The sequence below is a fragment of the Rhinopithecus bieti genome, unplaced genomic scaffold (assembly GCF_001698545.2).
Source record: "Rhinopithecus bieti isolate Rb0 unplaced genomic scaffold, ASM169854v2 scaffold_55189, whole genome shotgun sequence".
Lineage (NCBI taxonomy): Eukaryota > Metazoa > Chordata > Mammalia > Primates > Cercopithecidae > Rhinopithecus > Rhinopithecus bieti.
Genome location: NW_016821812.1, coordinates 1014001 through 1041402, shown reverse-complemented (window position 1 = coordinate 1041402; position 27402 = coordinate 1014001). Strand labels below are relative to the sequence as shown.

Genomic DNA, 27402 nt, shown 5'->3' with positions numbered 1-27402 from the left:
CGTTGTTGGATCGTTGTGGGATCTCAGATGCCTGGGAGGAGGAAGTGGGAGGACTATAGACTGTCTCCTGTCCATCCCCTCATTGACGACTTGGGTTATTGAGCCACTAGAAGTACAAATGTGAAGTGGGAGGATTATAGAATGTCTCCTGTCCATCCCCTCATTGACAACTCGGGTTATTGATAGCATTAGGAGTACAAATGTAATAGCCACCACCGGAGGCTTCCTGCTCACGGATATGAAGTGGGAGATGCACCAAAATAAACACACAGCACTCACAGTGGACTCTTAAGAGGCCACTCCTCTTCCAGAGCCCCCTCCCACACACCTATTCTAAGTAATTTCTAACCCTGTGATTATTCACAGAAAGAAGAAGAATAGAAGTTGCTGGCATTTGTAGTAACAGGATGAGAAAGTGCGAGACTTCCTGTTATGTGTGTGTGACAGCTGGTGATAAGTGGAGGGCCCTGCACAGGAAATCCGCTCAGCTTCTGCAATGGGGCCTGCCTGACACTTGGGCGCTCCTTCAGTCTCGATGTTGATGGCAGGACAAAGGGGCGCCTGGACCATGGGTGACGTGGTTGAGAAGAGTTTGGAAGGGCCTCTGGCACCTTCTACAGATGAGCCCTCCCAGAAAAGAGGAGACTTGGTGGAGATCCTAAATGGGGAAAAGGTCAAATTTGACGACGCGGGACTCTCCTTAATTCTTCAGAATGGCCTGGAGACCCTGCGAATGGAAAACGCTCTGACAGATGTCATCTTGTGTGTGGACATTCAGGAATTCTCCTGCCACCGCGTGGTACTTGCCGCGGCCAGCAACTACTTCAGGTCAGCATGCCTAGGACCAGAGTTAAACTGGGTGCAAGTTGCAAGGAAGAGGTGTGTTAGTGTGAGAGTCCAATCTTAAAGAGTTGGCCTTGATGTTTACAGTTTACATATATATTAAGGCTCGTGTGTCTACTTAAAATAGAAGAAAGAACACTATCACGCTTTATTTATTTATTTATTTATTTATTTATTTATTTATTTATTTATTTTTGAGACGGAGTTTCGCTCTTGTTGCCCAGGCTGGAGTGCAGTGGCGCAATCTCGGTTCACTGCAACCTCTGCCTCCCGGGTTCAAGCGATTCTCCTGCCTCAGCCTCCTGAGTAGCCGGGATTACAGGCATGCGCCATCACACCCAGCTAATTTTGTATTTTTAGTAGAGATGGGGTTTCTCCATGTTGTTCACGTTGGTCTTGAACTCCTGACCTCAGGTGATCCACTTGCCTCAGTCTCCCAAAGTGCTGGAATTACAGGTGTGAGATGCTGCGCCTGGCTTATCACACTTTACATTTTAGGATTTAGGCCACATTAAAAGAGAGATTGGCATCATTTAAAAGCAATGTTTACGTTCTATAGTAAACCTTCTGTGTATATGTCCTTGTTCCAAAGGATGGAAAATTACTCTAGTCATGGGGATTTTTTTCCCCCTTGGTCTGACTAATGTGTTGGAAACATAATGTTGTCTTTGTTAATCAACAGACATAGAGAAAAAGGATGTGGCCCCTCTTTTGGAGTTATCAAATGACTTGTTACAAATTAGGGGCTTCTGTGTGTGTAAGCAGTGTGGGGAAAGGGAAAGCAGTTACAAAGATGCTTTAGAGGGGAGAGGCCTCTAGTTACAATAAACTGGTGGTCTCATAGTGGGAAGACCTGAAGTCAGGAGACCTGGCTCCTTCTCGACAGTGAAACTTCAGGCAAATCACAAAGTGCTCTGAATGTCTGTTTCATCATCTGTAAGGTGAGGACAACAATGATCACCTTTCAGAGTTGTCATAATTAAACAAGAGCGTGAAAAGGGTCTTATACAGTGTCTAGCATATAGTAAGTAGATGTTCAATATATCTTTCTTGGAATTCTTTTCCTGATTCTGCTTGGTTCAGATAAGGATGACTCATTGAGTGTTTCCCATGAGCACGTCCCTGGGGTAGGAATTGTATAGTGCCGGGAACCCAGTGAATACATCTGGATTCGGTGTTCTCCATATCAGCATGCACATGGGGGAACCAGCTTGCAAGGGCAATGTGGATAATGAAGAAGGTATTTGGGAACTTGAAAAGAAATATCCTTAGAATTCTTCTTAATGAGATTCTTCTTAACTTTTGATTCTGGCTGAGGAAATTGAAAACGATTAACCTATGAAAGCATTATGGAAGGTCTGTCTTTCTTTTCTCTCTCTCTCTCTCTCTCTCTCTCTCTCTCTCGGTGCTTGGGGGAAAACCTTTCTTTGTAATTCATAGAGCAGGATCAGCAGGTTGCTGTGGGACTCATTAGGTCTCCTGTGTTGATAAGACAAGGGGATATCTGGGTTTGAGAGAAGTAGTGGCTGTTGTGCGCCAGACAGACACAGTTATCTGATTTTATTTTTGTAACAGCATGATGAAGGTGGCTGATATCTCCTTTCACAGATGAGGAAATGAAAACTCAGCATTACATATCTGGTCAGTGCTGGAGCAGGGATTGGGTATGTTCTAGAAATCCTTGTTACTGCAACGCAAGCTGCCACTAGGTTTGGGGCTTCATTCCATGGGAAGTGTGTAAAATGTAAGTGTAACACGGCCATCAAAATGGGTTGATATAAACACATTACTTTCACCACCAACCTTGATCACATGCTTTCACATTGACCTCAGCCCCTCTCAGGAGTGAGTAAAGTCAGATTAGCTCAATGTCCTGGGGACGCACATTTAGGTTTATCCTTTTGTATCCCTTGCTATCATAAAATGCGTACCTGGAAGCAGTTTTGTTAGTGGGTGCGCCTGGCTGTGGACCAAGCCCGCTGGTTGTGTGCCCTTGAGTTGATCACTGGTCTTCTCTGGTCTTTGGGTTTCTCGTCCTAAACGGGAATTTGGGCTCGGGTCCTTCCAGTCCTGCCGATCTAGGATGCTTAGGGAATGTCTCTGCCGGTCATCAGAGGAGGCGATGGCAATGAGAAGCTGGAGAACATGAGGGCGTAGGCATCTGACTGTGTATACAGAGCCTCTCCCAAAACTGCCTGGTCATGAGAGGAAATTCCTTCAATTCTTCTCTTCAGAGCAGTGACTTTTGTTTCTGCTCTTGGGATTTCCAACATGACTTTCCTTCTACAATGAATACTGTCCTGGAGACAGGATTCTTTTTTCCGGTGCTACTATTCATATCAACTCCTGTTTGTGGAGCGCTTACTGTGGGCCAGGCCCTGTAGCTTCCGTATCACACACTCTCGTCCACTCCACCCTCACAGCAACCTGACAAGGCAGGGAGTCCTATCCCCAGCTTACTGATGAGGAACCAAAGTCTAGAGTGTCACGGCGAATAAAAAGTAGCCAAACTGGGATTTAGACCTAGGACTGATGTTAAATCTGACATGGTCTCACTGCCTCTCTCGCTTTATGTCTAAGGTTTCGAAAGGGGTTCTTTTTATGCTCAGGTTTAGGGAGGTCAGAGAGTCTCTTTGTCTCGGAGTCTTTTTTTTCTCGAGACGGAGTCTTGCTCTGTTGCTCAGGCTGGAGTGCAGTGGCACAATCTCTGCCCACTGCAACCTCCACCTCTCAGGTTCATGCCATTCTCCTGCCTCAGCCTCCCGAGTAGCTGGGACTATAGGCACCTGCTGCCACACCCGGCTAATTTTTTGTATTTTTAGTAGAGACGGGGTTTCACCATGTTAGCCAGGATGGACTCAATCTCCTGACCTTGTGATCTGCCCACCTTGGCCTCCCAAAGTGCTGGGATTACAGGCGTGAGCCACTGCGCCCAGCCAGTCTGGGAGGCTTTCAACACAGCTCTCTGGGCTTCCGAGGGCCTGGAAGCTGGTTGTAAAATTATGTCATTTTTTTTCCTTTACTCATTGAGAAAATAAATACTTTTCACTAAGGGACCGACAATAGTTTATGAAACAGTCCCCTATGGACAGACATTTGGACCATTTCTAATTCATGTTTTGCTATCACAAACAAAGTTGTAATGAATAACCTGAAACATGAGTTTTTTTCATACACATTTCTTGAAGGGGGTTTGCTGAGTCAAATGCATCTGCAGTCTTAGCGGTTATTGCAACTACTCCTTGATCGGGGTTGAATCATGTTGCATTCCCCACGGCATCACCAAAAGTGGGTGTCATCCAACTGTTGAATTTTTACCAATCTGATAAATAAGAAAGAATATCTCAATTTAGCTTTAATTTACATTTTTCTTATTTTTAATAAGATCAAACATCTCTTCATAAATTTAGGCAGCATCTGCAGTTCTTTTTTTAGTGAATTGTCTCTTCACTGCCTTTCTGTTTTCATGTATTTTTTAATAATTAAATTTTATTTTTTATTAAACATATGCAAATAGTAAACAAAGCGTTAAATAGTATTTAAAGGCTTATAATGAAAACAAAATTCCTCTTTCCTCCTCCACCCTATCTCATGCACCAAAGGATACCATTTTCAATTTCTATTTTTTTCTTCTGGCACTAGCTCTATATTTCTGCAAAATACACTTATGCTGCTCTTTCTTGATTTTTCTGTGTTAGACATCATTTACTGATTTCAAATAAGGATTTAGTATCTCTATCTAACCCTCTTACCATATGCTTTCATTCCCTGTAACCTTTCAACATAATGTTATCACAACAAGAGTTTACATTATTATGTTCATGAAAATCTTGTTCTCTGTTGAGCCAAATTGCTCAATGATAACATTTCCTTTCTTGTAAACCTTTTTGTCTTTCCTGAAGTTATTAATTCACTCATTTTTTCATTTGCTTTGTTTTTGGCATATCTTTTGCTCACAGCCTTACAAAAACCTTTCATGTGGTCCAGTGCATCAAAGAATCTACCAGTTCCGTTTCCTCAGAATCTTCCTGCCTTGTATCATCTTACACATGTTCCCTGGATTTGCAGGCTGGCTAGGATTCAGCTGCTTCTCCATCATTCCCTGGAACTGTCTGCTATGCTGAATGGAGCCTTCTCTCTTCAACCCCTATCTTCCTCTTACCCTCTTATCCTGATGAGCACATTCTAAAATAACTTTCTAAGAAAGAGTGCGTGGAAAGTAATTATTTATTTATTTATTTATTTATTTATTTATTTTCTGAGACGGAGTCTTGCTCTGTCGCCCAGGCTGGAGTGCAGTGGCACCATATCGGCTCACTGCAAGCTCCGCCTTCCGGGTTCACGCCATTCTCCTGCCTCAGCTTGTCGAGTAGTTGGGACTACAGGCCCCCGCCACTATGCCCGACTGATTTTTTTTTTTTTTTTTTTGTATTTTTAGTAGAGACGGGGTTTCACCCTGTCAGTGAGGAGAGTCTCGATCTCCTGACCTCGTGATCCACCCGTCTTGGCCTCCCAAAGTGCTGGGATTACAGGCGTGAGCCACCGCGCCCGCCCATAGGAAGTTATTTTTAAGGCCTTGCATATATTTTTGTTTTGTTTTGAGACAGGGTCTCCGTCTGTTGCCCAGGCTGGAGTGCAGTGGCTTGATCACGACTCACTGCAGCCTCCCTGAGTTCAAGCAATTATTCTACCTCAGCCCCCAAGTAGCTGGGACCACAGGCGTGTACCACCATGCCCGGCTAATTTTTTTTTAAATTTTTTTTTTTTGAGACGGAGTCTCCCTCTGTCGCCCAGGCTGGAGTGTGGTGGCGCCATCTCGGCTCATTGCAAACTCCGCCTCCCGGGTTCACTCCATTCTCCGGCCTCAGCCTGCCGAGTAGCTGGGACTACAGGCGCCCGCCCCCATGCCTGGCTAATTTTTTTGTATTTTTAATAGAGACAGGGTTTCATCGTGTTAGCCAGGATGGTCTCGATCTCCTGACCTCGTGATCTGCCTGCCTCGGCCTCCCAATGTGCTGGGAGTACAGGTGTGAGCCACCGCGCCTGGCCAGTTTTTGTATTTTTTTTTAGTAGAGATGGGGTTTCACCATGTTGGCCAGGCTGGTCTCGAACTCGTGACCTCAGGTGATCCACCTACCATGGCCTCCCAAATTGCTGGGATTACAGCTGTGAGCCACCCTCCACGCCTGGCCTTTCTTTGATTTTAAATAACATTTTGATATTTCACAATGATGTGCCTTGGAGGTGTGTGTGTGTGTGTGTGTTTTACTCCAACCATTTTGCTATGCATTTGATGAACCCTTTTAATCTGGAGAGTCACATCCTTTAATCCTAAACATTTCCTCATATTACTCCCTGGTAATTACATGGTCACTATTTTCCTTGTTCTCTATTTCTGGATCACTTACTCAGTAGATGTGGACTTCTAGAACAGTCTCTAGCTTTCTCATCTTCTCTCTCCTGTTGTCCATCCTCTTACCTTTCTGTTATACTTTCTGGAAGATTTTTCTCAATTTTATCTTCCAACCTGTTGAGAATCTCAGTTTTTAACTTCCAAGACTTTTTTCTTATTTTATTTATGAAGCTTCCTTTTTATGACATCCAGTTCTTGTTTCATGTGGTCATATTTTCATCTAATCTCTTTGAGGTTTATAATTTTTAAAAAACCACTCTTCTGTGTTTGTTTGTTTGTTTACTGTTTCCCTGTATTTTTCTCTTTGTTTAGTCTCTTTTATTCTATTCTATTTATTTATTTATTTATTTATTTCCTAGAGACAAGGGCTCCCTATGTTGCCCAGATTGTCTCAAACTCCTGGGTTCAAGCCATCTTCCTGACCCAGCCTCCCAAAGTGCTAGGATTACAGGCATGAGCCACCACACCTGGACTCTGTCTTTTATTTTAGAGGCTATACTTAAATATCTGGTAGCCTTTAGATATCTATTCATATTTAAGAGTCAAGGCCGGGCGTGGTGGCTCAAGCCTGTAATCCCAGCACTTTGGGAGGCCGAGACGGGTGGATCACGAGGTCAGGAGATCGAGACCATCCTGGCTAACACGGTGAAACCCTGTCTCTACTAAAAAATACAAAAAACTAGCCGGGCGTGGTGGTGGGCGCCTGTAGTCCCAGCTGCTCGACAAGCTGAGGCAGGAGAATGGCGTGAACCTGGGAGGTGAAGCTTGCAGTGAGCCGATATGGTGCCACTGCACTCCAGCCTGGGCGACAGAGCGAGACTCCGTCTCAAAAAAAAAAAAAAAAAAGAGTCAAGCACTAACATGGTGGAACCCCATCTCTACTAAAAATACAAAAAATTAGCCAGGCATGGTGGCATGCGCCTGTAGTCCCAGCTACTCGGGAGGCTGAGGCAGGAGAATGGATTGAATCTGGGAGGCGTAGGTTGCAGGGAGCTGAGATCACGCCCCTGCACTCCAGCCTGGGCAACAGAGTAAAGTGAGACTCTGTCTCAAAAAAAAAAAAAAAAAAAAAGAGTCAAGCACTAAAGAGCCAAATGGTTGCTGGGGTGGGATGGGGTGGGGTGAAGGCTTTGCAATGGAGTCATGGGACATTGAGCTCACTTTACTATTAGAAATTCACAAACGCCAGTGTGTTAAGCTCTTTGCCTTGCCTTTCAGTATTTCCTTGGGTCTTACTTTCTTGTTCTCTTGTGTGTGATCACCCCTGATTTTTGCAAAGACCTACTCCCCTAAAGAACAAGGAAAATGCAGAGGAAGTTTGTGGAAATTGCTGTTATTACCCAGTAACAATTCAGATTTTTGTTGACAATAAAACCAATGGCTTGTGTCATTTTTTTATATGAGGGAGAAAACCTGTTTGGCCACTCGTTATCCTATTGTCTCTGCCACAAACTGATTCAAACCCCAACCACACACATAGAAAAAGCAGTTTCAACAACGTATTTGTAGTGTCAGATGACCATGGAGTGGGAATATGTCAACCTAGAAATGTAACCTGGTGGCTGTAAACAGGGGCTACATTAGTAACTCAGACAATGTATTTCCCTTTGGGGGCTTATTTCAAGTCTTGAGTGGAATGAGGAAGTTAGGAAAAAATGTATAGCTGACACTGAGTAAAGTAAAAGGGATAATAAAGCTTAAAAAGTCATCTATAACGTATGTTTAGTGTCAAACAGCCAGTATCAAGGTATTCAAATATTTTCACAGCAGAAACATTTGAGGAAGCATTGATTTAACATTCATAACGTATTTTTAAATTTTATAAGACTACTCAGCCAGGTGCGGTGGCTCACACTTGTAATCCTAACACTTTGGGAGACTGAGGCAGGCAGATCATGAGGTCAAGAGATCGAGACCATCCTGGCCAACATGGTGAAATGTCATCTCTACTAAAAATACAAAAATTAGCTGGGCATGGTGGCACGCACCTATAGTCTCAGCTACTGGGAGGCTAAGGCAGGAGAATCACTTGAATCTGGGAGGTAGACATTGCAGTGAGCCAAGATCTTGCCACTGCACTCCAGCCTGGTAACAGAGCAAAACTCTGCCTAAAAAAAAAAAAAAAAAAAAAAAAAAAGACTACTCATGTCTTTTAGAAGTCTACTAAGAAAATGCCATTTGTGTAATGCTTTTGGGCATGTCCCCAAACCAAAGTAATTGCATAGTGCACAAGAACCCCATCTCCCAACAGATCTCCATCTAAACCACTGGTTCTCACCATCTGGGAAGCCCAATTCACTACAAAATATGGCACACTCTATAAGTGACAGTGACCTGTGAGGGCAGCCATGCTGTGATTCCCAGAGTTGGCAGAGGGAGGGGAATCATAGTGATGAGGGGAGGGGTTATCAGGCTTTTTTCTCTGCCCTGTCTCATGACTGGCCCTTCCTACATGCATAGAAAAGCTTCCAAGCTGAGGCTGAGTCAACAGCAAGCTCCTTTGTTGATGCTGCTGCCTAGAATCCTTGTCTGGACTCTCACTCCTGTCTTGTAACCCCGTCTCTAGGTCTGGTTCCTTAAGGCTACGTTGAGAGGACTTTGCCCACCAGCTACAAAAATCAGGCATGACGCCAGGAATGGGAAGGGTATTGTGAGCACAATCTATGCACTTGTTAATCATTATTACATATTAACCAATTACTTCATGGCAGAAAAGTGGAGCAAGAGACTACTCTTAAGCCACATGTAGATGTCGAAATCCTGAGCTTTTTCTCCGTAATGGGGTAAGATGTTAGAAAAGAGTCAGTGAGTCCAGGTGATAGAATAAGTGCCAAGCACATATACACCGTGGAATACTATGCAGCCATAAAAAGGAATGAGATCATGTCCTTTGCAGGGATATGGATGAAGCTGGAAACCATCGTTCTCAGCAAACTAACACAGGGACAGAAAACCAAACACCACATGTTCTCACTCATAAGTGGGAGTTAAACAATGAGAACACATGGACACAGGGAGGGGAACATCACACACCGGGGCCTGTTGGTGGGTGGGGAGCGAGGGGAAGGAGAGCATTAGGACAAATACCTAATGCATTCAGGGCTTAGAACCTAGATGATGGGTTGATAGGTGCAGCAAACCACCATGACACATGCATACCTATGTAACAAACCTATACATTCTGCCCATGTATCCTGGAATTTAAAGTAAAATTTAAAAAAAATTTTTAAAAAGAGAATAAGTGCCAAGAAAAACAAAAATGAGTTAAGGCTATGTAGGTCTGTATTAAAAATCTGGCTAATAGCAAATGCGTTGAGGATTGCTTCTGCCACAGTGGGTACACTTGAGAACTCAAGTGAAGCCGATGATTTTAACACCAGGGTCAGGCCCTATATTTTCCACTTTTAATATTTTCCAATATTGTCGATCAGAACCAATATGATAGTGAATATTTCAGTATTGTATATCTATAATCCCTTATCTGCAGTTCCAAAATTCCCAAAGTGCTGACGAATGTAAAATTTTTCATAACTTATTTCATGGCTAAATCCAATTTGAATGGCACTTGTCAGGTCAGGGCACCTGTCCCGAACTGAGGTGAAGCTACTTACAGAGCCTTTTTTTTTTTTTTTGAGATGGAGTCTTGCTCTGTTGCACAGGCTGGAGTTCAGTGGTACGATCTCGACTCACTGCAACCTCCACCTCCTGGGTTCAAGCGATTCTCCTGCCTCAGCCTCCTGAGTAGCTGGGATTACAGGTGCCCACCACACCCGGCTAATTTTTGTATTTTTTGTAGAGATGGGGTTTCACCATATTGGCCAGGCTGGTTTCGAACTCCTAACCTCAAGTGATCTGCCCGCCTCAGCCTCCCAAAGTACTGGGATTACAGGCGTGAGCCACTGCTCCCGGCCTCAGTCTTCATTTATTCCACTTAGGGCGACTCACTGCTGAAGTACTAATGCATTAGATTAAAGAGTGCTGGAGGTGCTATATAATATTTAAGATATGCTAATATCCAAAGAATTCTGAATGGCAAAGCACATCTGGCTTCCAGATTTTTGGGTAAGGGATTATGGGGCTTTCTGATAATGTTAACAGTTTTCATTTTGGTGTTATTTGTCTACCTTTTCTCACATGCATATCTTTCCAGAGTTTACATGCAATTTTGCATCTTGCTTTGCCCCCTCTTTTCATTGTAATATTTTTCCCACGGTGCTCCATACTTTTCATAATGACTATTTATTATATTGCTACCAGTTTCAACAGAGGCATAATATGAAAATCATTCTCTCACTGTGGACATTTATTGCTTCCAGTATTTTGTTTTTATACGTGATGTGGTAATCTTTGTATTAAGCATTTTTTCTCAGTTTGGAATATGGATGGCCAACATTTTTTCAGGCACTTCGCTGGATTCTTTTTATTTCATTCAATCTTCATAATATCAAGTAGATAGCATGGTGTCCATTTCATCCTCGGGGGAGCTCACTTTAATGGGAAGAGTGGTTTCCCCATGATGTCTAAACTGAAAACAGGCCGCGTCATAGAGAACAGAAATGTGGCTAACAGGTCATTTCCTATGACCCCTAAGCTCCCTAAGACTCCTTTGCTAGTGTAGGCTACATAAGCTGAAAATGAGGAGGAAATGTAAAAATTAGAGCCTCCTTGTGCTCATACATACATGCACAGGCAGGATACTGTTGGAACATTCATTCCAGTTTATGTCTGGGGCTGAGGTGACAGGCCTCCGTAGCAGCAATGACCCAGCATGCCTTAGGACATCAGTCTGGATCAAAGGGTTAAAAAAGAAATAAGGAAGCAGGGTCAGGGTGTGCAAGGTGAAAAGATAGTGTGCTCTGAAAATAAACATCACTGCAGCTAGAACCAGAAACTTGGTACAGCGGAAAGAATTTATGGTACTGGGTGCAATGGCTCATGCCTGTAATCCCAGCACTTTGGCAGGCCGAGGCTGGTGGATCACCTGAGATCAGGAGTTCAAGACCAGCCTAGCCAACATGGCAAAACCCCGTCTCTACTAAAAGATGCAAAAATTAACCGCGTGCGGTGTTGTGCGCCTGTAGTCCCAGCTACTTGGAAGGCTGAGGCAGGAGAATCGCTTGAACCCGGGAGGCGGAGGTTGCAGAGAGCTGAGATCACGCCACTGCATTCCAGCCTGGGCGACAGAGCAAGAGATACTGTGAAAAAAAAAAAAAAAAGATTTATGGCACTGGGATTTCAGTCCACACTCTGCCACTTGTTGGCTATGTAAATCTTGGAGGAATTATTTGTCTTCTCTGAGGCTTAACACCAATGTCTACAATAGAGTGAGGCTAACAATTTATGTCTACCGATCCCAGCAAGTTGTGAAATGCAAATAGTAAAATGGATTCATTTATTAATTTATTTGCCCCAACACTTTATGCGTGGTAATAAGTCAGATTGCTTGGTTCTGAGAAACAGAAATCAACTCTGGCTTATTTGAGAAGAGAAATTTATGTAAATGATGGTAGGAACTCACAAAATCCCCAGAAGTTTGGAGAACCAAACCCAGAAGACAAACAGGTGCAAGGGAGGCCAGACAGGGGACAGGACCACAGCCCGAAGCCACCCAGGACTCCTGTGGGGGGTACTTCCCTGCTGCTGTACAATGCTGGGGCCACAGCTGCACAGCTGCAGCCACTGGTGCTGCTGTCAGGGCTGTCTCTGGAAGCCGGAGGCTGCTGCTGCTCGTCCTGCCTCCACCCAAGCAGGCTCTCCTCCGTCTGGGCTTCTTGGTATCACCGGCTTCCAATTCAAAACTATTCGCTAGGCCTGCAATAGGGGCAGAATAGATGTTAAAGTACCATGAAAACTACACAGTTATGAGGGGATTCCATGACCCTTGTCACAAAGGCATCAGAGATCTGGATCCTGAGACCCAAATAGGCAAGAAGGTAATTATTAGCACTTTCATTCCTCTGCTCCCTGCAAAACTGTGAGTAGTCCTGGGTACACTTGTGGGGATGTGTGGCATGAAGGCATCATCCATCATGGGTGAACTAAAAGCAGGTTCAAAATGCAAGCCATGTGAAGGCAGTGACTACCATATTCTTCTCCTTGATGCCATTGCAATGGCTGGCACTCAGCAGACATCCTGTAAATGCATGAAGTGAACAAACACTTGGATATTCCTCCTGCAAGTCCAGTCACTGATTAAATAGCATCCTGGCCAGAGCAGGAAGTCCTCACAGAGTTGGGTGGGAAGCTATTGTGCAACTTTAGAAAAGGGAAAGATGATCAAATGTGGCTATCACAGGAAAAATGGGAAGGAACAGTTACAAAATCCAAAATGCCTCAGAATATTCTGGATTCAAGCAGTCGCTCATGTGACCACCTGCATATAGATGTGCCATGCATACAATGTGACTCTTGCAGTCCTTTTTTTTTTTTTGCACTGGGAGTGAGGAGAGGGGTTCTGCACCAGGGCAGAAGTGCGATCAGGTCCTTTGATTTTTCAAGGAAGTGTCATCTCTATCTCACCTACCCCTGGTGTCTACAGCATGTGGATCTTATTTCAATCAAGATTAGAAAATCTATTCTTCAATTTTACATAACCTTCCATGCCAGGCTTTGTAAAAACCTTCCCAACTAAAACACAACAGAAAAATATTTTCATCATTCGTAGCTCAAGTTGTAAGCTCTATCCCTGCATCAAACCCACGGATATGCAACTGTCTCTCCATGAAAACGTTTTTTCAGGACAAGGATCTAACATGGTAAACACCGAACAGTCCACGAGAAGAGCTGGCCACATGCAGAGCCTTTGTGTTTTTGGTAAAACTGCCATGAGCTCAGCATCCATTTGTGCTGCTCCATGTTCCTTTATTGGTGAGCATTCTTTTGGTTTCAAGGGATAGGAAATCAAGTCAGTTAGCTTAGGCAAAGAGAAAGGTATTTGGTCACATTATCAAATCATAGGAGGACTGGGGTGCAGCAGAGCCCAGGGAGAAGGGGAACCAGGCCCTTGCACATAGCGCTGGTGCTCTTTCTCCACCCCTCACTTTGCTTCTCTCTCAGGTTGGATTTCTCAGGTTGACTTCTGCTACACTGTTGGGGGTTTGCCCGTTGGTTGCTATGAGACTCCTAGCCTTGGCTCTAGAGGGAAAATGAGGGACTTTCTCTACCTGTGGCTTGAAAAACCCCTGGGAAAGACTCTGATTGGTTCAGCTCCATTCAGTTACCCAGTCCTAGGCTAATCACTGTGCCAGGGAGGTGGGGCACAATGATCAGCCCAGCCTAGGTTAGGAGTCCACCCTTGGCCAAAGAGCTGTGCGTGCATGCGTGTGTGTGTGTGTGTGTGTTTGTGTGTGTGTGTGTGAGAGAGAGAGAGAGAGAGAGAGAGAGAGAGAGACAAGCAGAAGACAGAAAGGTGGAGAGGTCTGTAATGACATGAGAGTTCCTGCCTGAGCCACATGATTTGGGGCCTCGGTGGGGAGAAGAACATTTCCCAATATGGAGAGATGCTGGACAAAAGGAAAAATAAAGTCCGCTAAAGAGGGATAATGAACACTGCTTTACTTTCTTATTAGCCAATTTGTCGTACTTTTGCCTTTGCTGTGGCTGTCAGGAAGCTCCGTGGGTTAACTTTCCTTAGCCTTGGTTTCAGTGATATATTCTCCTTCCACTTTAATTCCTTAATTCTTGTCTTCTTATTTTTATTGTTACTGTTTTGTGTTTCATGATACTTCTGCTGCTTTTGTAAAAGCCTTCTTAAATTCTTTTGGTAAGCCCATCTCCGTATAAAGATAAGTCTCCTTTGCTGTGAAAGAGTATCATTTAGGCAACCTACAAGTCCTCTGCCAGCTGTAAAGGCCAGCATTCTTTTATTGTATTTAACTTCTATGGAAAACTTTAAGGACACAATAATTACAAGAGTGCTGATACTGCTATGGCTTTTTTTTTTTCTTAAGACTGAGTTTCGCTCTTGTCACCCAGGCTGCAGTGCAATGGCCTGATCTCAGCTCACTGCAAACTCTACCTCCCAGGTTCAAGCGATTCTCCTGCCTCAGCCTCCTGAGTAGCTGGGACTGCAAGCGGGTGCCACTATGCCCGGCTAATTTTGTACTTTTAGTAGAGATGGGGTTTCACCATGTTGGCCAGGCTGGTCTCAAACTCCTGATCTCAGGTGATCCGCCTGCCTCGGCCTCCCAAAGTGCTGGGATTACAGGCGTGAGCTACCGTGCCCGGCCTCGTGCTATGGCTTTAAAACACAATCAAACCAAAATTAAGAGGTTGCATCACAGCCCTTTCTGAAGAGATGCTCTGGGATCTATAATAAATAATAGACACTCAGCAGGTTTGCATATAATGATTCAGGTCCAGAGTCAAGTAAGACCTTATTGGATTGAAAAGATCATGTGTCTTGTAGAGTAAGCTCAGGTTTACAGAGGGCTGAGTATCAAGGGCGTTTTGGTGTTGGGGGAATTATGGGAGAAGCAGAGGCCCAGTGGATAACCCCTGGAAGGTGGAATTTTATGGTATTGTTGTGTATAGCAAACACAACACAAAAAATAGGACAGAAGAGAACAGAGATTAGGGAAAGTTAGGAAAGTGTCAGGTGACTAGCAGTGTCTTTAAAATTCAAGATAGCAGGCTGGGTTGGCAGATGATGTCTGTCTCATTAGCAGATTGGCCTGGAGATGGAAAGGGAGAGAATTCTTAGTAACTGCTATGAAAATCCTCATTCCTTCCATGCTCCTCCAGTGTACCACTGATGATTAGCAGGCTTTCAGTTAAGGAACACTGCATAGTATTATCTCTCTCTCTGTTTTTTTTTTTTTTTTGAAATGGAGTCTCGCTCTGTCACCCAGGCTGAGTGTAGTGGTGCGATCTTGGCTCACTGCAACCTCCATCTTCCAGGTTCAAGTTATTCTCCTGTCTCAGCCTCCCGAGTAGCTGGGATTACAGGTCACCACACCAAGATAGTTTTTGTGTTTTTAGTAGAGATGGGGTTTCGCCATATTGGCCAGGCTGGTCTTGAACTCCTGACCTCAGATGATCTGCCTGTCTCGGCTTCCCAAAGTGCTGGGATTACAGGCTTGAGCCACCATGCCTGGCCAGTATTATCTCTCTCAATATGAAAATACCTGGAGGGGAAGGAATGCAAAATGTTAAACTTTCAGAACTACAGTGCTGAGTGAATTTAGGGAATTTCCATCCATCCATCCGTCTGTCCGTCCATCCATCCATCCATACATACATCCATCCATCCATGTATCCATCCATTTGACACAAATTTATTAAGTGCCTACTCTGTGGCAGGCACAGAGTTTACAAAGATGAATAAATTATGGTTCCTGCTTGACCTGGAAGTCATAATCTAGTTAGGACAGAGAGATAAGTAAATTGATGTTTACTGTACAGGGTGATAAGTGCTATGATGGAGCTCTGCACAGGGGTTATGGTGGAGCTCAACACAGGGGCCATGGGAGGTTTGCTATATGGGAGCTATAGGAGCATACAGAAGGGCACTGAATCAGACTGAAGAAAGAGCAGTCTGAGAAGTCTTCCTGGCAGAGGTGATATCTGAACGGAGTTTTGAAGGATGAGTAGGCATTGCCCAGAAGGGGCCAGAGGGGAGAAAGGAAAAGAGAGGAGCATTCCAGGCAAAGACAAACACATCTGAGAAGGTGCCACACAGTGTAACCACAAGTAGAAGAGTAGGTTGGAATAAAGGACATGCATGGGCCAATAAGGGTGAGAGATAGGCATGGTCAGACCGGGAAAGGTTTTGCTGGGTGAAGCTGAGGAGTTTGAAACATGACTTACAGATAGTGGGAAGCCATGGAAGAGTCTTTAAGCAGAAAAGAGATGTGATCCAAGATCTCCATTAAAATAATCCTTTGCACTGTGGGTATGGAGGGTCCCATCAATTTAGGCAGACCCTCAGGTAAGTTGCAAGAAACTGCAGTGAGAGGAGATGAGGGTTGGAATTAAGGTGTAGGCAGTGTGGATGGGGAGAAGGCCTCCAGCAACATTCACAGTCCTCTCTGTGGGCCCGCAGGGCAGCCGGGCCACAGAGAGCATGAGGGAGAGGCAGCACTGCCCAGCAGGGAAGGGTAGGGGGAAGTGAGGTTAGGAGGGCTGGAACACAAAGCGAACTGACTCCACTCTTTGCCGAGGCCCAGTTCTGAGCCTCAAGATTGTAAAGAGAAAGAGAAAGAGAAAGTGGTCTAACCTTATCAACCCTTTGCCTGCCCAGGCTATCCCATTTTAGAGCAAAGCTCAGAAACAAAACAGCTCAAGTTCTGAACTTGTAATTTTTGAACACTTTGGAGACACAGCCACAGCTGTTATTAAAATATGTTCCCCTCTCTTATCCATGTCTCTGATAGAGACCACTGCTGGCTTTTAGGGTGCCTTCCTTTGACTGTTTTTTTGTTTTTGTTTTGTGTTTTTTAGAGTCTTGCTATGTTGCCCAGGCTGGACTTGAACTCGTAGCCTCAAGTGATCCTCCTGCCTTGGCCTCCCAAGTAGCTGGGACTACAGGTGTGTGCCACCACACCCAGCTTCTTCCTTTGAATGTAAATAAGTTATCTGGGAGGACCAATTAGAGATTGGGGGTTGCAATCCACATTAGTGCACAAGGCTTGGCAGGTGTAGGGGGCACTGGATTTTAGCTCAAGTCAAGCCTGGCCTGTGCACTCCTGCGTGTAGCCCAACTGTGGCAGCTCCTCCTTTACGTCTAGATTCACAACTGCTCCCCATCCCCAGCTGGAGGAGCTCCTGTCTTCTCTGGATTCTGTGTCATGAAAGTCCAAGGGACAGACCTGGCAGTCCAGATTCCTCTGTGGCAGCTGGCGGAGGGAGCAGCCTAGAACGCAGGTATGATCATCTTTGCCTGTCACAAGGGATAACTTTTATGACTGGAGGAGCCTTAGCATTTGAATACCTTGGGGTGAAGATTGGGACCAGTGCCAACTTGCAAATTTCTAAATGGTTAGAACCAGGGAAGGCTCAGAAAAAAATCTTTAAGCAGAGGCTGATCCCTGACTTCTGGACAATGACATGGTCACAGGGAAGCCACAGAGTCGTGGAGGTGGGACTGGAAAGTGTTTGGGAAAAGAGGGTGATGTGGAGTCTCTGGGCAATAGCCTGGTCGAGATGTGGCGGTGGATGGTGAGCACAAATGCGGACCCTGCTCCAGGCCCAGAGGGGAAGTGAGAATCTCAGCCGACCTCGTTCGGTTGGGAGGGAAGTGGGGTTTTGTTAGGGGAAGCCAGGTTTCATCTTCAGGAGGGAGGTGGAAGATGCGTAAAAACAAAAGCAAAAGAAGGTAAAGAATAACCCCCATGTTTTGTAAGTTAAACTCTCAGGTAGGAGGGCTTAGGGTAATCATCAATGGGGCTGGGTGTGGTGGCGTGTGCCTGCAGTCTCAGCTACTTCGGAGGCTGAGATGGGAGGATTGCTTGAGGCCAGGAGTTTGAGGCCAGCCTGGGCAACAGAAAGATCTTGTCTCAGAACAAACAAACAACAAAAACGGACCTGAAGTTCCAATTCGGTGAATCGCTAGGGTTTCTTTTGTTCCATTGTATCACTCCGCCCTGCAAGCGACAGACATTCAGCTCAAACTGGTCCAAATATAAAGGGGAAAAAAAGAATTTGTTTGCTCATGGAATTAAAAAAAAGTCTGGGGTAATGGTTTCAGGTATAGTTGGGTCCTTGTGCCCAAAGTAATGTTACCACGACTCAGTTTCTCTCTCCTTCTTAGTGCTGCTTTCCTCTGTGTGGGTTTCTCTCTCAGGGCATGTCTTCACACATGAGGACAAGCAGGTAGCCAGCATCTCCAAACTTTCATTTCCACCAGCTCAGCAATTCTGGTGGGAAGACACGGCTCCTCTTTCTCAGGAATTCCAAAGAAAGTTCTGGAATTGGCTCCAACTGAATTGACTTCTTCCTATTCCCATCCCTGAACCAATCACTGTGGCTTGGGGCACGTAATATATAGGACTTGAACGGGGCTCACCATTGGTCTAAGAGGTGAGGCTAGCGTCACCCATATCTCTCAGCCTATTATTGGAGGAGGGGTGATTCCCAGTGGAAGATCTGGGTGCTCCTACTAAAAGAGACAGGAGTAAGTTGAGCAGACGAAACAAAAACTGTCCATTGTATCTTTGTGACTGTATGGTCACTAAAGCCTGACCACAAGTATTTGTTGTAATTGATGTTCTGTCTTGTCTGATCTTGCAGACAGAGCAAGCGCTTCTTTCTGTCATAAACTTGAATGGCTGAGTTTCATGGCAGGCTGAGGCATCAGTAATGGTCTGGTGGGACTTAGAAGGATTCTGCTTCCCTAGGAACATGGCTAGAGTTTTCATCTCCATAGGGGCCATGGGCAGTGTCCTTGAGGAGTGATGAACTAGGGCAAGAAGCTTGGCAGAAGGGAGTTCTTTCTTTTTTTTTGAGATGGAGTCTCACCCTGTTACCCAGGCTGGAGTGCAGTGGTGTGACCTTGGCTCACTACAACCTCTGCCTCCCGGGTTCAAGCAATTCCCTTGCCTCAACCTCCCAAGTAGCTGAGATTACAGGCACCACACCTGGCTAATTTTTTGTATTTTTAGTAGAAACAGAGTTTCACTATGTTGGTCAGGCTGGTCTCGAACTCCTGACCTTGCGATCTCTCCACCTCAGCCTCCCAAAGTGCTGAGATTCCAGGCGTGGGCCACAATGCCTGGCCCACAGAAGGGAGTTCTTTTGAGGACTGCTGATGCTTAGAGTCAAGTTGGGGCAACTCTAGGCTTCCAGCTCGTCTGTCAGTTTGGAGCAAAGCTGGCAAACGAATGAGATTGCCACCAGATTCAGGAGGTAGCCGTAGGCCTCATGGAAGTCTAGGAAGGCTGTGTCTCAGAAGATGAAAGGAAGGATCCATAGTGAGGCAAGACTTTCCAGAAACATATCTTTCCCAGCACTATGGCCAATTGTTTCCATGACCTTGATCTTCGTTCAATCTCCTTCTCAGGAGGAGGCCTGTGTTGAGAAGTAGGAGTGATCTCTTTCTGGGCAGAGGTTCTCAAAGTTTGTTTTGCAAAGGAATTATGGGTCGGAGCCAGGGACACCTAATTAAATACATACCTCCAGCCCTACTGCTAGAGATTTGGCTTCACTAAGTCTAAGGTAGGTGGGGTACAGGATTCTGCATTCTGAATAAGCACCCAAAGGTTCTGATGCAGCTCATTCAGGAAACACACTTTGAGATCCCCCTCTTGAGGCTGGAGTATCTGAGGCCAAGGATGTAAGCAGGACTTTAGCATTGAGACAGGGTCCATTATGATAAAACTTAGGGGACAGCTTGAGCTCAGAAACAGGACAGAGCTGAATGTTTATGGGCTTCCCTTGGTTAGTATTGGCTCAGGTTTTGGTGTCTTGAACTAAGTGGTGCTGGGGACCATAGAGAGAGATGCCATGTCATGCTAGGTCACGCTTCCATCTGCTGACTCCCTGCTTTCTTTGCAGTGGAACCCCCTTTGATTGACTTCATTGTGTTTATATCCAATAATCCTTTCTTAACAATAGTGTTCATTGTGTAGTACATGCTGACTACTTTAAAAAACTTTTAAACAGATTGTATACATATGGACATTGTATTCTTAAGTAGAATTTAACTCATTTTGCAACTAATGTTGAAGCCACCCCAACACAGAATATCTCAGTGAAACAGGGGAGTTCATTCCTGGTATAAACCGGGATGGTGAAGAAATCAGAGGAAGGACAGAACAGGGGGCATACTGGGGTGCAGCTGGTGTAGGAGTGACATAGTGGGGGTTATGGGGTGGGTATTTGTTTATAGGGTTAGAATGAGGGTTACAGGAGGCAGAGAGTTCAGAGGTCTGGAGTTCTAGGGAGGGGGTCAGCTATAATGGATTTGAGCTGGGTGAAATATTCTGAGTTGGTGAAGTTTACGAACTACAGGAGCTTGCAGAACTCATTGAAGTAGTGCAGGTAAGTCAAATGCTTGAGTGTCCTCTTCAAGCTCTAGGCCCTGGACTCGCGAGTGTGATAGGAGTTCCCTAGTGGCAGTGGAGGGCCTCATCCTCCAGGGATGTTTGATAATTCTTGGAGGTACAGATTCCTGTTAAAAGCAAGTGCAAAGGGACTAGGAAGGCCAAGTTGGTTGATTCATTCATTCATTCACTCGCTTTCTCTAGGGACCATCCCTACTTGGTGGTGGCACTGCTCTGGCCCTTAGATACATTACTGAGCATGGCACACCTTCACTCAGCTGGCATTCTAGTGGGGTGGCAATAGTTAGCAAATAGGTAATCTAATTTCAGGATGTGCAGAGCTATGAAGAAAAATAAAGGAAGTGAAGAGGCAAAGGAGTGGCGATTTTAGATTCGGGGGATTGCAGGGGAGAGCATCTCCGAGAAGGCGATGTTTGGCAGAGACCTGAGGTGAAGAATCCTGGTGGAGACTAGAGAGGTGTGCAGCCAGGCAGTGTTTGCGGCATGGCCCGACTTCATGCTGGGAGATTCTTGGGCCTGTGGATATTTTCATGACTGTTGTGGGAGACAAGCTTGCTGGGTCAGGCTCTATTTTGGGGTCAGCACTGACTCACCGCCCAAGTATTGGGCAACTGGTACACTGCTATGAGATTGTTTCTGCTGTAAAATGAGGATCCTCCTAGCTACCTCTGTTTTACAACAATCTCATGAGAATTGGTCAGTGTCTTTCTAGAAAGTGTTTTTATTACACAATATCTTGCATGTATGCCACGGGGTAAGTTGTCAGCAACCAACTCAGCTGTGTTCTCAGAGAGCAAAGTTCAGGCTGGTCCACTGAGCACTGACACTGAGTTGACCCCCCAAAAATGCCTTGAACTCCTGCTGATTTTCTTGGTTTTCGTGCACTGCTGAGCTCCTGATTCAGAGCCTGAAGCCCTAGGTTCTGGTCCCCATTCTATTGCTGCCAACCCATGGGGACCAAGCTTTGCCCAAGTGTGTCCATAGATCTCCTGGGGGAGCAGCAGGAGGCCTGGGTGAGCAGCAGGAGGCCTGGGAGTTTAGTCTATGAGGAATATGCAGATTTTCCCTTGGTTTCATCTTATCCATGTTCAGCATGGTGGCCATGGGCAAGGGAGTGTATTTAAGTGGCAGAAAATTCGTGAAAATATTTCAAAGGAGACAGAGAAATGCTGGAACTTGGGGAGTCAAGGCTGGTAAAAAGATCCCTGGGGAGAAGGACACTGTCTTGAGGGCACTTTCTTTCTCTCCCATGAACTGAGCTGAGGTGTTTGGGCCGATTTGTACACAGCGCTAGCCCTATGCTTGCTCTGGATGGATGGTCCACAGCAGTGCAGCAACTCGGACACACAGTTACCTGATACACACCTGGCCAAATGCCGGTGAGATAAGGGTTGTGTGTCAGTGTGGTGCTTGGTCCACTTACCCCTTCGTGTCTCCCACCAACCTGCCAAGATTCCTCTGATCTGGTCCAAAATACCTTCCCCAATTGAATGCTGATGAGGTTCCAGGTATCATGCTAACGCCTTGGTGTACTTCATCTTACTTATCCTTCTGTGCAGCTCACCGAGATGGGGACTATTATTACACCATTTTACAGATGAGGAAGCTGAGGTTCACCCACTTGTACTAAGTCACACAATGAGTGAGCATCAGAGGCCAGACTAGACACCAGTCTCTCCTCTGCCTGCCAACAACCAGGTGGCCGCTCTTTTTCCCCTGCCCTCGGCTCCTGGAAGTCCCTTTGCTTGTGAACATGCAAACTCACACACACACAAAGCCAGACGTGCTGGAGAATTTACTTTCTCGTGGAGGGCCTGTAACCAAAGACAGCCAGGGCAGCCAGAGAGTATCATGGCCCTTGCCTCCTGGTAGGACAACTCAGAAGTGTCTTTTCCAGAGGTCCCTGTGGGATCAGGCTGAAGCCACTTTCTGCATGACTCTTGTCTTGCTGGGCTTCCTACCCACCTTGTCTTGCTCCCCTGCTCCCTTACGTCACTAGCACAGGAGGTCTGCTTCCGGGGAATCCAGATGCCCGGTCAGGCGTGGGCTGAGCTGGGGCAGCATGATATCAAGTGACTGTGATTCCAAACAAGAATTCGGGGCTGGGCACAGTGGCAGACGCCTGTAATCCCAGCACTTTGGGAGGTCTTCAGGTGCTCCTTGGAGTGCAAAGCATTGACTTAGAGCGAGACTCCGTCTCAAAAAGAATTCGGAAGCCGTGGCTAGGAGTGACAGCCCAATTAAGAGTCTGGATGACCCTAGAGAACCCAGTAACAAGTCAGATGGGAAACACATTGATTTAGGTGCTCCTTGGAGTGCAAAGCATTGACTTAGACCATTGGAACATCCCTCCTGTAGACTTGATTATACAGATTCAACCAAATTAACCTCTCACTATCTTAAAGTCACAGTCCAGGTGAAATAACATTTCTAAATGTCATGTTGGTGGATCTCTAGAGATGTGTTGCCTCAATTATGTGAAGCTTATTTGACCCCATGATCACTGTCCACCCTGTCCTGCTGAATTTCCTGTTTCCCATATATTTATTTATATGACATTCATATGGGTGACATTTGCTTTGCTTCCTGAGATGACTGTAGGTCTGGATGACCCCAACACCTGAGTTCAGAACTGATGGCAAGAACTGCGCTGTCTAATATGGTAGCTATTAGCCACATGTGGCTGTTGGGCATTTGAATTGTGCCTAGTCTGCACTGAGATGCTTTAAGTATAAAATATACATGAGGCTGGGTGCATTGGCTCACGCCTGCAATCCTAGCACTTTGGGAGGCCGAGGCGGGCGGATCATGAGGTCAGGAGTTCGAGACCAGCCTGACCAACATGGTGAAATCCCATCTCTGTTAAAAATACAAAAAGTAGCCGGGCGTGGTGGTGGGTGCCTGTAGTCCTAGCTACTTAGGAGGCTGAGGCAGGAGAATTGCTTGAACCCGGGAGGCAGAGGCTGTAGCAAGCCAAGATTGTGCCACTGCACTCCAGCCTGGGCAATAGAGACTCTGTCTCAATATATATATATATATATATATATATATATATATATATATATATATATATATATATATATATATATATATATATATATATATATATATATATATATATATATATATATATATATATATATATATATATATATATATATATATATATATATATATATATATATATATATATATATATATATATATATATATATATATATATATATATATATATATATATATATATATATATATATATATATATATATATATATATATATATATATATATATATATATATATATATATATATATATATATATATATATATATATATATATATNGATCTTTGAAGACACAGAATGAGAAAAGTATGTAAGTTATCACATTAGTAATTTTAAAATATTTCTTTGGTGTTGAAATTATATTTCAGGTATATTTTGGGTTAAATAAGATATGTTATTAAAGTTGACTTTTATCTTTTCTTTTACTTTTAAAAGTGGGAGCCAAGCGTGGTGGGGCTCATGCCTATAATCCCTCACTTTGGGAGACAGGTGGGTGGATCGCTTGAACCCAGGAGTTTGAGAGCAGCCTGGGCAACATGGTGAAACCCTATTTCTACAAACATTGCAAAATTAGCCAGACATAGTGGTTCACGCCTGTAGTCCCAGCCACTTGGGAGGCTGAGGCAGGAGGATCACTTGAGCCCTGGAGATGGGGACTGCAGTGAGCTGAGATGGCGCCGCTGCACGCCAGCCTGGGCAACAGAGTGAGACTCTGTCTCAAAAAACAAACAAAAAACGTGGTGACTAGAAAATGTAGAATGCTGTAGATGACTCACATTACATTTCTGTTGGGCAGCCTTGCTCTAGACACTCCAACAAAGGGAGGCTTGGAGAGTGATCTTCCAGCTCCTCCAGGGAAGTACGCTGAGCTGAGAAGCAATCATATGCTGTCTCTGAGAGCAGATTCTTTATAAAATCAGGAGGCAGCGAGGCAAGCCCTACATGACATTCCTTTTAAAGGCTGGTGATGATGGTTCTGCAGACAGCTCTGTGCTGCTGGCCAAGAGGGTTTGTGGCTGAGGAAACTGGCCTGTAAATTGGTCACCTGCTCTGACATCATCACGGCTCCCCCAGCTCCGGGTGGGGATTTCTTCACTTTTCAGAGGCCCCGGAATTCACCTTCGCTGTTTCTTTCTTGTTGTCATATTCTTGTGAGGAGAAAGAGGCCAGCTGAGGGAAAAGAGAAGAGGGGAGGGGAGGAAAGGGTAGGAGGATTACCATTGATTAAAACAACAAGAACAGAGGGGAAGGACAGAGGGGAAGGACAGAGGGGAAGGACAGAGGGGAAGGACAGAGGGGAAGGACAGAGGGGAAGGACAGAGGGGGGATGATCTCCTTGGCTGAAACAAAAGATTCAAAAAGTCAGCAAGTCAAGTGTCTAGTGATTTTCTGTATCTCTGTCTCTCTCTCTCTCTCTGGAAGTCTTTTGACTTTTGAATGTTTCTGGGAAGCCATAAGCAGTTACCTTTGTTTTGCAGATTATGAAAAGGGGTAAAAAACGGATGAGTGGCCAGGCACAGAGGCTCATGCCTGTAATCTTGGCACTTTGGGAGGCTGAGGAAGGAGGATCTCTTGAGCCCCAGAGTTCAACACCAGCCTGGGCAACAGAGTGAGACCTTGTTTCTACAAAAATTAAAAAATAAATAAATAAATAGTTGGGTGTGGGTGCCTATAGTCCCAGGCTACTGGGGAGCCTGAGGGAGGAGGGTCACTTGAGGCCAAGAAAAGAAGAAAGAGAGAAAGAGAGAGAGAAGGAAGGAAGGAAGGAAGGAAGAAAGAAAAGAAAAGAAAAGAAAAGAAAAGAAAAGAAAAGAAAAGAAAGAGAGAGGAAGGAAGGAAAGAAGGAAAGAAAGAAAGAAGGAAAGAAAGAAGAAAAGAAAGAGGGAAGGAAGGAAAGAAAGAAGGAAAGAAAGAAAGAAGGAAGGAAGGGAGGAAGGAAGGAAGGAAGGAAGGAAGGAAGGAAGGAAGGGACTGATGATTGATTTCCAGAGATAAATAGGTGTGGATAGAGAGTGGGGGCAGGACTTAGGGGTGTTATCCCCTCTGTGTTGAGACGGAAGTCCCAGCGTTTGGAATTACATCACCAGAGCTCCACCCAGGGCCTTTGCATTTCAATGACTTGGCTAGGAGATAATGGCTCCCTAACCTGTTCCTGTGTCTGTAGCTTAGAAAGTCCAGTGACAGATGTTTGGAGATGTTCCCTAGCGGTGTGGCTACTGCCTCAATTATTACATTTTCTGAGAAAAGGCTTTCACATTGTCACAAGCCTCCCAGCTCTTTTTGGGTTCATCTGATACTTGACTCTAGTAGCACCCATCACCTGCAAACAAAAGTGAGAACACATCTGTTTAAAATGTTCTCTTTGAGTCCTGCCTTTGCTCATCAACCTTCAATGACTCACCATTGCTCACTGAGTAAAAACCTAACTCCCTATCCTGCCTTCAGTGCCCTCCACCAGCAGGATCCAAGTTATCTTTCCAGACCATCATCTCATCCCTGTCTCTCATATCCCCGAGCTCCAACTGAATCACATGTCTGCTAGTTTCTCTACATGCCTCATGCCCTTGCATCTTTATGGCTTTACTCTCTATGCTTGTTACCTAGAAATCCTATCCATAATCTTCACATTTCAGAATTTTCCTTCTCTATGATGAGTAGCCATTCTTGGCCTCCAAAGCACTTTGTAGTTCTCTTATGGCCCTCGTAGACTGTTATTTGGGCATCAATGCCCTTGCTAGGTTGTGCACTATAAGGGTCTGGGGTGGATACAGACTGCCAGTATTAGTCAACTTGGGCTGCCATAACAAAATATCATGGACTGTGTGGCTTAAACAACAGAAATTTTTATTTCCTCACACTTGTGTAGAGTCTGGAAGTCTAGCATCAAGTTGCTAGCATGATCTGGTTTCTGGTGAGGGCTCCCTTCCTGGCTTGTAGATGGCCACCTTCTCACTGTGTCCTCACATGGCCTTTTCTCAGTGCATGAGCAGGAGTGGTGGGGTGGGTGTGGAATCTCTCTTTCTGTTCTTATAAGGACACTAATCCTATCAAATTGAGATCCACCTTTATGATCTCGTTTCACTTTAATTACCTCTTAAAAATCTTATCTCCTAATACAGTCACATTAGGGGTTAGGGTTTCAACATATGAATTTTGTGGGGGACACAATTCAATCCATGACATTCCATACTTGGCCCCCAAATTCATGCCCTTCTTATATGAAAAATACATTCATTACATCCCAACAGCTTCCCAAGTCTTAATTTATTCCAGCATCAACTCTGAAGTCCAAATTATTGTCTGAATATCATCTAAATCAGATATGGATGAGACTTGAAGTACAATTCATCCTAAAGCAAAATTCCTCACCAGCTGTGAACCCGTAGAACAAGACAAGATGTGTGCTTCCAAAATACAATGATGGGACAAGTGTGGGAAAGACATTCCCATTCCAAAAGGGAGAAATATGAAAGATGGAAGAAGTGAGGTGTCCCAAGAAAGTCCAAAACCTAGTGAGATAAATTCCATTAGATTTCCAGGCTTCAGAATAATCCTTTTTGGTTTGATGGTCTTCCCTTCCAGCCCACTGAGGTGGCAGTGTCACCTCCATGGCTGTAGGTGAGAGTCCTCCCAACTGATGGAGGCTGTCTGGCTTCCTGAACTGAGGCAGTGGCCCTAATTATCTCTGAATCACCCTTAGGGTAATTTTTCCCTCTTCTTGAAGAATAGTGCAGGCTGGGCACAGTGGCTCACGCCTGTAATTCCAGGACTTTGGGAGGCTGAGGTGGGTGGATCACCTGACGTCAGGAGTTTGAGACCAGCCTGGCCAACATGGCGAAACACTATCTCTACTAAAAACACAAAAATTAGCCAGGCGTGGTGGCGAGTGCCTATAATCCCAGCTACTCCAGAGGCTAAGGCAGGAGAATAGCTGGAACTTGGGAGGCAGAGGTTGCAGTGAGCCAAGATGGCACCACTGCACTCCAGCCTAGGTGACAGGGTGAGACTCTGTCTCCAAAAAAAAAAAAATAATAATAATAATTAGGGGAGCTGGTTCTAAGTTTATATGAAAAAAAAAAAA

At 44.9% G+C, this 27402-nt stretch overlaps 1 protein-coding gene across 1 annotated transcript in view; it reads left to right on the top strand.

Annotated features, from left to right (window-relative positions):
• Positions 1–476: 476 nt before the first annotated feature.
• KLHL6 (kelch like family member 6) overlaps positions 477–27402 on the top strand; it is a 78752-nt gene continuing 51826 nt past the window's right edge. The window contains exon 1 of the mRNA XM_017860637.1: positions 477–828. Within this exon, the coding sequence (XP_017716126.1) occupies positions 536–828 (293 nt within the window). The 5' untranslated portion in view covers positions 477–535. The remainder of the gene's footprint in view (positions 829–27402) is intronic.